The 12,615-nt window shown below is 44.2% G+C and overlaps 2 protein-coding genes across 2 annotated transcripts in view; both read right to left on the bottom strand.

The window, feature by feature from the left end:
• Positions 1-12,615, bottom strand: part of LOC310756359 (E3 ubiquitin-protein ligase RNF14-like) — a 44,102-nt gene that overhangs the window by 4,297 nt on the left and 27,190 nt on the right. The window lies entirely within an intron of this gene.
• LOC310758137 (E3 ubiquitin-protein ligase RNF14-like) lies at positions 190-12,007 on the bottom strand (the record flags this gene model as incomplete). The annotated part of the gene is made up of 8 exons (XM_083604070.1): positions 11,611-12,007; positions 10,074-10,225; positions 8,652-8,814; positions 5,387-5,538; positions 3,358-3,858; positions 2,408-2,636; positions 1,355-1,527; positions 190-438 (listed from the first exon to the last, which is right to left on the bottom strand). Exons 3-8 carry the CDS (start codon positions 8,803-8,805, stop codon positions 190-192), a joined length of 1,458 nt encoding a protein of 485 aa, XP_083460196.1. The 5' UTR covers positions 8,806-8,814; positions 10,074-10,225; positions 11,611-12,007.

The following is a 12,615-nucleotide window of genomic DNA, read 5'->3' as shown; positions in this document are numbered from 1 at the left end:
TCCAAACAGACCTATACGTAACAACACACGCACTCTGAGATTCAGCTGCTGGCCCCTTCTTCCTACTGAAGGACCCATTCATACAGATGCGCTGAAAAAGCACATCTTTGGATTCCAGCACTTCAGGCAGCATGTTCTCAGCACAAACAAAACTCGTATATAAAGCCTGGTCGCCAAAAGAGAGCATGTCTAGATAATAAACTGAGCTGAAATCCTTCTAGGTTTCAGCTCCTGTTGATCCAAATAAACTGGCCCCAAATGCAGTTGATGTAACTTTACAGTTTCAGTATTGCAGACGTATACATACCGGTTAAAACAGGGAGATGCTGGATCATTAAAGTGCATATATGGATTTTCTTTTGGCAGAAAACCCATACAAAGCCAACAGAAGTTCTGTGTACAAGCAGTGCATGTCATCTTGTTGCAGCCTTCCGACTTCTGAAAGTGGAGAGAAAGAAAGACACAAAGGCAAACAACTTCAAGTATCAATTATGTCTTATGCCACAGTCATCTGTGCTGTAATCACAGCACATTCAAAAATATGAAACTTGCTGATTCCTTTCTAGGGAAAAGGAGTTAACTCTGCTCTCTCACACACACACAATCACACAGGATTTCAGTTTAAGATCTTTCCACAGGGGGTGGCTGTGTTAGTATATTGCACAGAGAGAAAAACACATGTACAAACAGCTTGCAATTCTTCTCGCCCCAGATGTACACACACACACAACTTAGAAGAACACACCATGCATCTGACAAAGCAGGGTCTATTCTATGCTTATGCTGTTTAAATTTGTCTAGGTTGAATCCAGACTTGGGCATGCTTAGAGGAGACCCACAGAAATCAGTGGGATTCAAATTAGTCATAACTAGCCTAACCCTGATTCCAATAGCCCTACTCTAAACATGACTAAGTCTGAATTCAGGCCTTAGGGCAGATCCACACCACATGTTTAAAATACACCCAACACACATTTGAAGTGCATGGCTTCCCACATAATGGGAATTATAGTTTCCCTTCAGAGTTACACTTCCAAGTGCCCTTGTCCTAATGCCAATAGAAGGGGACACCCTTCCTCTCCTTCTACCTTCCTGGGTACATCATGTCCCTTAAAAACTACAAAAGCCAATTTTCTAAGTGTGTGTGTGTTCCAGCTTTTGAACCCCAGCACCAAAGCTTCAAGGGAAATCTGGCTTTGGTTTAGTCTTTTACCCACAAGACAGACTGTACATGGGTGCTAAAGAAGGAAACACTCAAGGTTCTAAGTTACTTGCCTATAAGAATCTGTGTTAGTATCCTTAAAACAAATGCCCTTGATTCTCTGAAGCATTTCCCCCTCTGTCCTGTTCTCACCTCTATAGGAGTCCCACAGCAAGGACAAGATTTGGAATTCTTTTCCAGCCACTCTTTGCTGTCCATTTCCTCCAGTGTCTTTTGAATCACCCTTTTTCCGTAGTGCTGCTCTAAAAACTTTTGCGTGGCCTCGTCTGCTTCAAGGTACTCCTTGCACAGGTCTGCTAACTTCTCTGAGGGAAACAATAGAATGAACAGAAGGCGCTGGTCAAGTCTGGCAAAACCGTACTTCACAAACGTGCCCAACTCCACTTCTCAAACAAAACAAATGCCATTACCGGTCAGCTTAATCCATATGGAACAATCAACAAGCAGCTGAATCACGGGCAATCAATGGGTTCTGAATCAATTCCACCACCAGAAATTGATTTCCAAAACTATTGACGTACATAATTAGTTCAGGGCTTATGAAGAGCACTGAGCTAATTGGGGAGTTGATTACAGCCCTTCAGCCCTCTCTGTCCGGCTATCAGGGCTCTCCCCAAGCTTCGCCCTCTTTCTCCAGGCAATGCCCCTCAATGGCCCTGTTTTGCACCCCAACCGTTTCTACCTGGATCAAGTGTGTCTGAAAACGCTTCTGGCTTACCTGGGTAGAAGATAAAGAGGAGTGTGTGGTGTGTGTAGATAGTTGCTCTACTGTACGAAGGTAAAATGTACATTTCTCGCTCCACCTTCTTCTGCCTCTAGCCCTCTCAACCACTCTCATGTGGCCTTTGGAAGGTTGGAAATGGAGCCTTCAGGCCGGAAAGTGTTTCCCCACCCCACTCTGGTGCAAATCTGACTGTACACAAGAGAATCTCAAAACTAGAGGCAGTACTTCTTCTTCTAATGGGGTGAAGAGGCCAGTGGAATGGAGAGACAGCAGAAACAGTGGGATGAACATGTTATGCAGAAGACAACAGAATAAACTACATCCTTCAGAGAACTCCACTTAAATGATCCTATGGAAATAATATCATCAAAAAGGTGTCTACCTCAAAAGGTGAACAGTACATACATTTAACATCCAAACATTTCACAGTTAAAAGACTACTTTTGTTGAGTTCAACTCACCTGCAGTGACTTTACACCGGGAGACGCCATGGTAAGTCATCTTACACAACGTACAGAAGGCATAATTGCACCTGGAACAGATGCCCATCGTGCCAGATGGTTCCTGCATTACAGGTGTTTGGCAACATGGTCGTGGGCAATATACCACATCGACCATCATATCCAAGCTCGACTGGAGCAGCAGGCGGTCGTAACGTGCAAAGAGTTCCTCTTCCACCAACTCTTTTACCTAAAATGATGATGATCAATAAAATTTAGGGTTGGATCCAACTACATTCTAGTCAAGAGTAGATCCACTGAAATGAATGAACCCAAGTTAGTCATGTCCATTCATTTCAATGGGTCTATGCTGAGTTTGACTGCCACTGGATACAACTCGTAGTGTTGGTGAGTTTCAACTATTGGAAAAAGAAGGAGCCTGCAATGGCTTTATTTGCCTAGCAAGATTCAGTCATGGCTTTGCTAAGAGAAGCAAAAGATACACTGCTGAGGTAGTCATCAGCTACTTTCTAGTTAGACTTGTTGCCTTTTCATAGGGACTTCAGCTAGCAGATCATAGGAGAGAGCAGTCAGTGCCCAAGACAGCATATCTACATGTGTTCCAGTTATTCCAGTACCAGACCAAGTCAAATTCCAGACAGCATCAAATATTTGCAAAAAACTCTAGGTAGCACACCCATTCCAAATTACCGTGGCCATCTACCTAATAACTCACAGCAGAAAACTAGAAACGTGGATTTAAGTTTGTGCTTATTCTAAGTGCAAATCCATTTCACAAAACTACCGTCCTAGTCCTTTACAGCCACAAATCTTTTGCACTGAAGTCCAGGCTTTCCTCTTTGGGTTAACGCCTATCTATTGTGGGGCTGAGAACAGTGCTGCACTTAAAAACAAAAAAAATCAAACTCTTTTTTTTTTTAATGGATTGCCATAGAAATGATTGTTGTTACCTGCCCAGGAGTAGCAACAGAAGGACATTTCGGTTCTGGACAATTCAAGCAGTGGACCTCACCATCTTTGATTTTAATTTCAAAGTAGTCCTTCAAGCAAGCCCTGCAGTACACATGACTGCATTCCATAAAGTACATACATTCACTTCCCAACTTTTCAGAAAAGCAGACATTGCACGTGTACATTTTACTGTTGAAGCACTTTTGCCTTTGGGCCTGATCAAAGTCCAGAATCTCTCTAATCAGGCTGGACAGAGACACAACATCCTGCACGGCTCTTGCATCGAGGGCTTCTTCCTGCACGGCTGCGGCGCCTGCCCCATCTTCTTTGCCTTTCCTGCTTTGCTCTTGTCCTTGGTCACATATCTTTGGCTCATAGGGCGAGCTGATGTTCAGATATGTAAGTGTTTCTTCCTTGAGAAACTGCATCCAGGCAAACAAGATCACACAGCCTCTGTTTTCTTCCCATAAGTTGTCCAAGTGCTTACAAAGCGCAGAGAGCTAGAAGAAAAACAAACGGCAGGGATGTGAGAGCATCTTCTACACTTCCTGAGATCTGTATTGTGCTTTATCTTTTAAGAAAGCATACCATTTCAAGCTTAGGGGTTGGATTCAAGTAACGGGTCCCACTAGCAGAAGCCCACACAAGGAATTCCACTAGCGAAACAGGGCTTTTCTCTCTCCCCCCCCCCCATTAGCTGGGGGGTGGGAGTCAGAAGAACCCCCAGAATAGCAAACAGGGGGAGGAAACAGCAGATTATTCTATCTGGAAAGCTGAAATGCTTGCACTAACAGAATGATTACCATAGCACCATGCTGAATTCCTTCCTGGGGTTGGAACTCAATGTAGTGCAATGAAACATTCTGTTGAACAGAAGCTCCTAGCTTGGCGCTACAGCCTTAATAATATAGCAAGAATTTAGAGGTCTTCCTGAGAGCAGCCCACAGCACAGGGTGTAAAATACGTGCAATTCCAGAAGCAATTAAGTGTCCTTTGTACTTATATTTTATTTATAAAATGCCAGATGCAATAAATACCAGGGCAGTGTACAATGTTAAAACATAAAACTTCATTCCAATAGCACGTTACATTGGTAAAATGTAAGCTGGAAAGCTAGAGAGAATTTGGCAAGACTTCTAGTAAAGAAGAAAGGAGTCTCATTTGGCAATCCACTATTGTTTCTGCAATAATTAATGGAGCTAAGTTCCACTGATTTCAACGTCTACTCTGATCATGACTCACATTGGATATCACCCACACAGTTTTCTCGTGATAGAATAAACTAAACCAAAATGTACATACCTCTCTCACTCTTTCATAAACAACTACAGATCTAAAATAAAAGCTATTTCTTTAATGTAAGGCAACAGCATCTAACTCTGACTTTCATGAACCATTTTTAGTGTTATTGATGTCAAATGTTGAAACCCCTTTATTTCCTGACTTAGGTCCTAAATATAGAGTAAGAAAACCTTTGGAAAATCCAGTGTTCTGATGAACTGGATTACTATTTACTTAGAACTAAGCATGGGGCACAAAGTGAGTTTGGATAACTAGAAGGCTGGGGACTTTGCTGTACTCACACCATGTTTAGGAGAGCACAGTTGCTCATCATGTGCAGCGTTCATACTGCATGTCCTACATCACACAACAACCCTTTGTGTGCACTATATTATGGGTGCACATATATAGATGACGTAGAAGGGAAAAGGAAAACCACCAATTATGGTAGGATTTTTCAAAAGAAGAAGCAATGCTAATCATGCCGAAGTTCATTGGACATGAAGGATTTAGAGCAGCTTTAAGAACAATTAAAAACGTTTTAAACTCACACCACCTGACTTTAGGTATGACAGAGATACATCTAAGAAGTATTAATACATTATTCTTCCTAGCTAGCTCTTAAGCTTCTTCCAAGTAGTTTTTTGTTGCTGCATCCAGATTAATAACCAACCACGATATTAATCATTAACAAGAAATATTACCATTCTGGTGAACTACACGAATTGTTAAAGATCTGTATCTAACCTGAGCCTGAGAAAGCCACTTGCTACTGAGGGTGAAGACAGGTGGGGAAGTTGACGGGTAGTCTGGTGGGAATTCAAAATGCAGCACAATCGGAGGCAAAAAACAAACTCTGCATTCAAACTTGCTGTTCTGGAGATTCTCTGTCAGGTTGCCTAAAAAAATAAAAATCTGATAGTGTCAGGAAGAAGCAACAAGCTGTGCTACTACCTAAGAGAATTGTTTGATATGGTTTCATAAACTTTCCCTTTATCTGAAATTATTTTTGTTATAAAACTAGTTCACACAGACTCTACTGAGATGTGTTTGGATTGCATGGTCCCTCCTTCCAACATGTTTTTTAATTCTCTCTTCCACTTCCTGGTTCACAGTAACCATGGCTTGCTGTGATGTTAAGCAAAAATCAAGTTTATCACTAACCATGTTTTGTCTCCAAAGAATGAGACACCCACTCGGTAAGTTCTAGCTTCCAATAGTGGTTCTGAGGCAAACTGTAGTTAGTAGTAACAGTCATTGGCCCAATGCACACATCGCAAGAAACTATGTCTGAGGATGTGAGCCTGCAATGTTGCAATGTCTGAACCAGGCCTTAGCTAAATAACATGTCTCTAAACCAGTGACAGGGAAACTCTTGTCTTGTGGACCAAATTAAGCCCAGCAGGTTGTTTTGGCCAAAACATACCCACCTTATTGTTGACAATAAAATCTTTGAAGCCCCAGAAAGAATTCAAGCCAGGGATGCAAAGGAAGAATTTTTCTTTGCAACCTCAGCTTGAAGTTTGACTCACCTAACATTGTATGGTGTCAGGTGTTGGGCTGGCCACTTCCAGATCTGGCTTTCTGTTCCCCATCCCTGCTCTAAGCAATAGTTGAAGCCTCTTAATTCTTCTACCACTGTGATTAGAGCAAGGGTAGCTAATGTGGTACCCTGTGGATGTTGTGGACGTTATCATCCCTGACAACTGGCAGCGCTGGATGAGGGGGATGGAGGGCTCCATGTTGGCTACCCCAGGCTTAGGGAAAAAGCCCATTCCTTTCTCTGAATTCCCCAAAGGAAGAACGGTTTAGATCAGGCTTTCTCAAACTCGGCTCTCCAGATATTTTGAGACTACAATTCCCATCATCCCTGACCACTGGTCCTGCTAGCTAGGGATCATGGGAGTTGTAGGCCAAAAACATCTGGAGGGCAGAGTTTGAGGAAGCCTGGTTTAGATGCTCATGAACAAAACAGAAAAGCCAGACAAGCAAATTCAGCCTAAGTAACACTGTCATCCCATACAGTTAGGTATGGTGGGACAATTTAGTTGTGCACATGATTTCAAACTAAATAAATGTATGCATAAAATATTTCAGATGGGAACAACATGACACCAACCATATCTTGTAATCCACAAAGCTTTCAAAAGAAGGTAATGGAAAACTTAAAACTAGGAGCTTAAGTTCAGTGTCTATCTTCTATATCTTATTAGGAAATTGTTCCTCCCTCTTTTGCTCTGTAAAAAGAACATTGCAAATGAAGAGAACGGTAGGAAAAAGTTGTTGAGCTCACAATCTTAAAAATAGCATGGTTCTGTCAGCGGCAGCTGTTTTATAAACATAAGCATCATTTCCAATTCTTATACACAGTATTAGACAGGAGGGTTGCTTCAACAGCTCTCTTTCTACCAATTAATATTTCAAGAACTCTTCTAAGAAGCTCTGATGAAAGATACTACACAAATGAAAAATTAATAGAAAAGCACATTGTATTTTTAAAAGAAGTGTGAGGTTCAGTTCTTTAGGTGTAAGTAAGCTTCAATCTTCTAAGTTGCCATGCCAGCTAAGATACAGGCAGGGTGAAACACAATATTGTGTCAATGCAACATCTCATTCTGTGCTGGCATCACACCAGCACAACCATATTCAGTAAAAAACAAGGGTGGGATTCAACTACCGTATTTTTCGCTCCATTGGACGCACCGGACCATAGGAGGGGGAAGAACGGGGGGGGGGGGATTTTCTTGTTCTCCCGCTCTAAAAAAGATGCGTTCAAGGTACATTCACCAGAGCTTGTGGGGCTGGCGGTGGGGAGAAGTGCTGCTTTCCCCCACCGCCAGCCTCAAAGATCCCTGAAGCCTTTGGAGCGCAGCGCCCCGCTGCCCTGCAGAGGCTTTGCGCGCAGCCATCCCCAAGCTAGAACAGCGAGACGGAGCCCTTCGCTAAGATCTTCTCCATCTTAGCGGCGCAGCCTGCATTCGCTCTATAGGACGCACACACATTTCCCCTTAGTTTTTGGAGGGGAAAATGTGCGTCCTATGGAACGAAAAATACGGTGATGAGTTCTATCAACAGAAGCCTTCTGCAAGGACTTCTGCTTGTGCAATGGGGCTTCCCCTCCATTCCCCCTCCCAAAAAACCTGAAATGGGGGAGGGGATTTCAGGAGAATCCCTAGAACAGTGTGCAGGAGGAGGATTGATCCGTCTGGCAAGTCAAAATGCTTGCCCTGATGGAGCGACTGCCTTAGCCCAATGTTGATTTCATCCCCAAATAATCCCACTCTACGGAGGTCATTTTATTTTGAAGACCGAGCTCTGTGATTATGTGTGATACAAACAGACTGGGATCTCACATAACCTGAACAGCTTTCTTGGCAAACATTCAACGCACCTACCCCTTATAGAATTTACAGTTAGCTAAATGTTTTAGGGCTGGTTCACCTTCAGGCCCAACACTCACAGAACCTATATCGCACAACCTATAGGGGTCAGCAAACTTTTTCAGCAGGGGGCCGGTCCACTGTCCCTCAGACCTTGTGGGGGCAAGACTATATTTTGAAAAAAATATATGAATGAATTCCCATGCCCCACAAATAACCTAGAGATGTGTTTTAAATAAAAGCACACATTCTACTCATGTAAAAACACGCTGATTCCTGGACCATCCGCAGCCCAGATTTAGAAGGCGATTGGGCCTTAGTTTGCCTACCCATGACCTATACCAACAAAATGTGCTGTATGATCTAACCTGTATTACACATACTTGCCCCCATCTATCATATATCCATGGATGTGGCATAGCCATCTGCTCACACCATATATTCGCCAGTATGGGGGTGGAGGTAGGGAGAGCAGGTGATCCCAAGGCTTGGTCCTGTGCAATACCATGTGAAGAATGAACATATCAGGCCACTGTGCACATCAGTCCCTACTTCTTGAATAATGCACTTGGAACATATGATAGTATTGCAATAAACTCAAAGAAGGTAAGTATCCACGGAAATGGACTCACCACTCATATATATGGTGAAGCCTGGTGGCAATTCCACAGAGATTCTAGTTTCTCCTCCCTGTACAGCCAGCGCTCTCTTGAATTCATCTTCATCATAGATACTTGCCAAAGCAAGCAGCTCATCTTCCTGAGCTTCTTTGTCCTCTGAAGACATTTACAGTTCCTGTGAATGATGAACATATCCCCAGTATAAATTAAGCAGACTCCTGTAACAAGAATGGTCTATTACAGCATTAATTCAGATCACGCTTAGGGCAATCTGAGGGTGATCGGAACCAAGAAAGAATGAGCCGTCACCGATAATCCTGGCTTCTGAAGGGACTGGCCATAGGAAACGAGCACATGTAACCAACAAAGCAGGACTGAATGGGCAAGGGGGTTAAATACGGATTTATACGCTGCACCCATCAAACCTGCCCAGCAGCAGATGTCACCCACCCATTAAGGTGATGTCATCTGATTGATAGATGGGCATGGTTCACGAAAATTGTCTTAGGGACAAAACTGGAACCCATGCTGGGTCAAGACTGGCCTGAGGGCTGAAGGCTCCCCAACCCTGTGCTAAGGCATGCTGCGTTCAGCCATGTAAAACTTCACTGCTTCCACAAAATTATTCTCTCCTGTATACTGAACCTAATGGCATGAAATAAGTGGTAGAACAACAATAAGGTAAAAAGCTAAAGGTAAAGGACCCCTGGACGGTTAAGTCCAGTCAAAGGTGACTATGGGGTTGCGGCACTCATCTCGCTTTCAGGCTGAGGGAGCCAGAGTTTGTTCACAGACAATTTTCCGGGTCATGTGGCCAGCATGACTAAACCGCTTCTGGCACACGGAGGACCATGACGAGTGCCAGAGTGCACGGAAACGCCGTTTACCTTCCCGCTGGAGCGGTACCTATTTATCCATTTGCACTTTGATTTGCTTTCGAACTGCTAGGTTGGCAGGAGCTGGGACAGAGCAACAGGACCTCACTCCGTCGCAGGGATTCAAACCGTCAACCTTCTGTTCAGCAAGCCCAAGAGGCCACAGCACCACCCGTGTCCCTTACAACAATAGTAGGGATGAAGAAAGCAAGACTAGAAAGCAATGGTTTTCTAAGTCTAAGCACATGTAACTTATATAGCCTCCTATTACTTCCCTGTTTATACCTGCCTCTACTTCTCTCTTCCTCTGTTGTGACTCTTGTGTCAGATTTTAAATTTGTAAGTTCCTTGGGGCTTACATATCCCCTCATACTAGATAAAGTGAAATGCGCACTGGTGACAGCACAGCAATCTTTTCTTAAAGGTACATGGAAAACGCATTTTCTTCCATTAAAATAATTGTTATTTCTTAAGCTACACACAATAATACAAAAGCTACCCCAATGTGTAACGTTGCCAATTTTCATTTTAGCAGAGGAATGTCATAAGAAATTGGTACCTTTCTAGTTAGTCACATCAGTAAGACCTGATCATCAAACTTGTTTATCCACTGAATATCTAGGGCAACAGGAATACAACTTTTTGCTGAAGACAATGGCATTGCTGTCTTAAGTGGTCTACAGAGGGTCAATGATGCTTAGTGCTTGTTTTCTGCAGAAAAAGAAATAAAATGTAAGAATCCTGAATTTTAGGGGGTTGGACTATTTAACACTCATGGTCCCTTCCAACTATACAATTCTATGATTCTAACATTACTTCTACTCTGCTAAAATATAAAATTCCTGGTGGATGCTTTCAGTCCCACAACAGGGTTTACTGAATTTAGAAAGGCTCCACCCTACTAAACCAGCAAACCCATTTAGTAGGAGTAATTCCCATTGCAGTTAAAGGGACTTATTTCTGAGCAGGCACATATAAAAGTGCACTGTAAATCTGACTAGTTTGCAACTCTGCAGCACGTCCCAGAGCATACACTGATGTTAAAAGATGGGATTGTATCCAATGAAGTTGTTCCATTTGCACAATGACTTTGGCTTGTGCAACAAACCTTGCTGTCCCTTTCCTTCCTCTTGCCCCCTACCCAAAAAATACGATCTGGAGGATTGAGGCGAACCCCAGAGCAGATTTGAGGAGCACATGAGGCGTGTTGCTCTGTTGTGCAAGCAGAAGTCCTTGCCCAAATGGAAAGACATCATTGGATATAACCCTTAATGTGTAGACAAAAATCAAAGTAATAGTGGTGTAACAGAAGGCAACAACAAAAATCTACTACAAACTCCTGCTCCATGTCAGAAGAAAATGGAGAACAAGGCATTCCTGACAAATGCCTACTCAGTGTCTAAAAACCCTTAGCTTCCCTTAGCTACTGCGTAGGGCTGGGCGATACCTGGTTTTCAACATTGTGCTATATCAACCATGCGATGTACTGATCTATCACAATGTCTGAAATGATGAAAATAAGTAGAGGCCAGTGGAGTCATGTCCTGGAAACTGCTACTACTTAGCAGTCTAAAACTGATACATTTTTAACTACCTTTACCATATTGATAAAACTGTTATTTTATGGAACAGCAAGAGGGGTAGCAGGAATCAGGAGAGAAGCGATGACCAGCTTCAGTTTTCCCCACATCGTGATTTTTACATAGCACACACAAAACATAGTGATTCGGGATATATTATGAAACGCTTATCACAATGTTGACTACTAACTGGTTTGGGACAATATATCGCCAAAGCCTACTCTCGCATAATCCTGCAAAGTGTTCCCTTGACTGCAATGGCTCTCAAGAGCTAGATGCCCCGTGTCCTTAAAGCATTAAGGGAGAAGTAAACAAAAATAGCACAAATGCAGAGAAAGGGGCGAGGAAACTGCATCCTTTTGGTGTCAGTGACACTCAAAATGCCAGCATGTAGGACTTTCAGCTATAGTAGCTGGGGACAAAAGAAGCAGGTGTGCAAATCATTAGACTTTACTGTTGGTGGGGAGGGGGGACTGCATTTTCCTACAACAGAAGCACCGTGTTCAGGAAACCTACCTAGAGACTCCCGCCAAGAGGCTGCAAATTTGTGGCGCGATTATTTTTTTAATTTTTGGGGGAGGAAAGGCTCTAAACTTCCCTCCCCGTCCTTAAAGTGAAAATACACCAATAGGGGGCGGGGGACGGGGACTACCATCTACTCCAGATTAGTTTCCTAATACAGACTGCGCTTAGCTTCCGGCCAGACCCCGAAGAGTCACGAAACCTGGGCGTGGCAGACCCCGCCGGTGCACAAGGAAACGCCGGAACCGCGCCAGCGTGCCTCTCCTATCGGCAAATCCCCCTGCCAGCTCCCGTGGCCGCTCCAGCCTCGCCAGAAGCCCCCAGAAGGCGCCGCCAGGAGCAGAGCAGGGGCGTCGCTCGCCTCACAGGCGCGCGCGGGGACCCCGGCCCCGACCCGTCACTCACCAGCCGATGCGGCCCCTCCCTCACCTAAGTCTCCGGCCCTCGGCTTCCGGGTGCGACTCCTAGAGCGGCAAGGAGAGAGAGAGAGAGAGAGAGAGGAGAAGGGTAGAGAAGCCGCATGGTTGGCGGCCTACGGGTCATGCGCGCCCCTCGGCTTCCGGTTTGACTCGAGGTCTCCATCTTAACGTTCTTGGAGGGGTTGGAAGTTAATGGAGCGGCAGCCGCGTTCGTGTTCGGCTGAGCGGGGAGGGGGGGGGAGAGGGGGGGATCGCCCTCCCGACCCCAGTGAGAACTTTTTGGCCGCTTTGGAACGTGGGTGGATTGCAAATGTGTTGGGCAAGACGCCCTTTTTTGCCGAAATCAGTTTAACTTGTAAATAACCTGTGTATCTTTTAGGGTGTGTAGTTTGACTCTGCTGCATCTTGGCAGCAGTGTGCGATTACGGCGCGACATGGAGATCCGGGTCTGTGACGTTGCGTTTCGCCAACAAAACAGTTGAATAGGCGAGAGTTTGCTGAAAGGTGCGATCGTGGCATCGTAAGCACCTTTAAGTGGTGCTTAAGTCATTCCCTTTGAATTCGGTACGGCTTACACCCT

Source organism: Podarcis filfolensis, assembly GCF_964270895.1.
Source record: "Podarcis filfolensis genome assembly, chromosome: 2".
In the NCBI taxonomy this organism is placed as follows: Eukaryota; Metazoa; Chordata; class Lepidosauria; order Squamata; family Lacertidae; genus Podarcis; species Podarcis filfolensis.
This window is presented reverse-complemented; position numbering and strand designations above follow the sequence as displayed.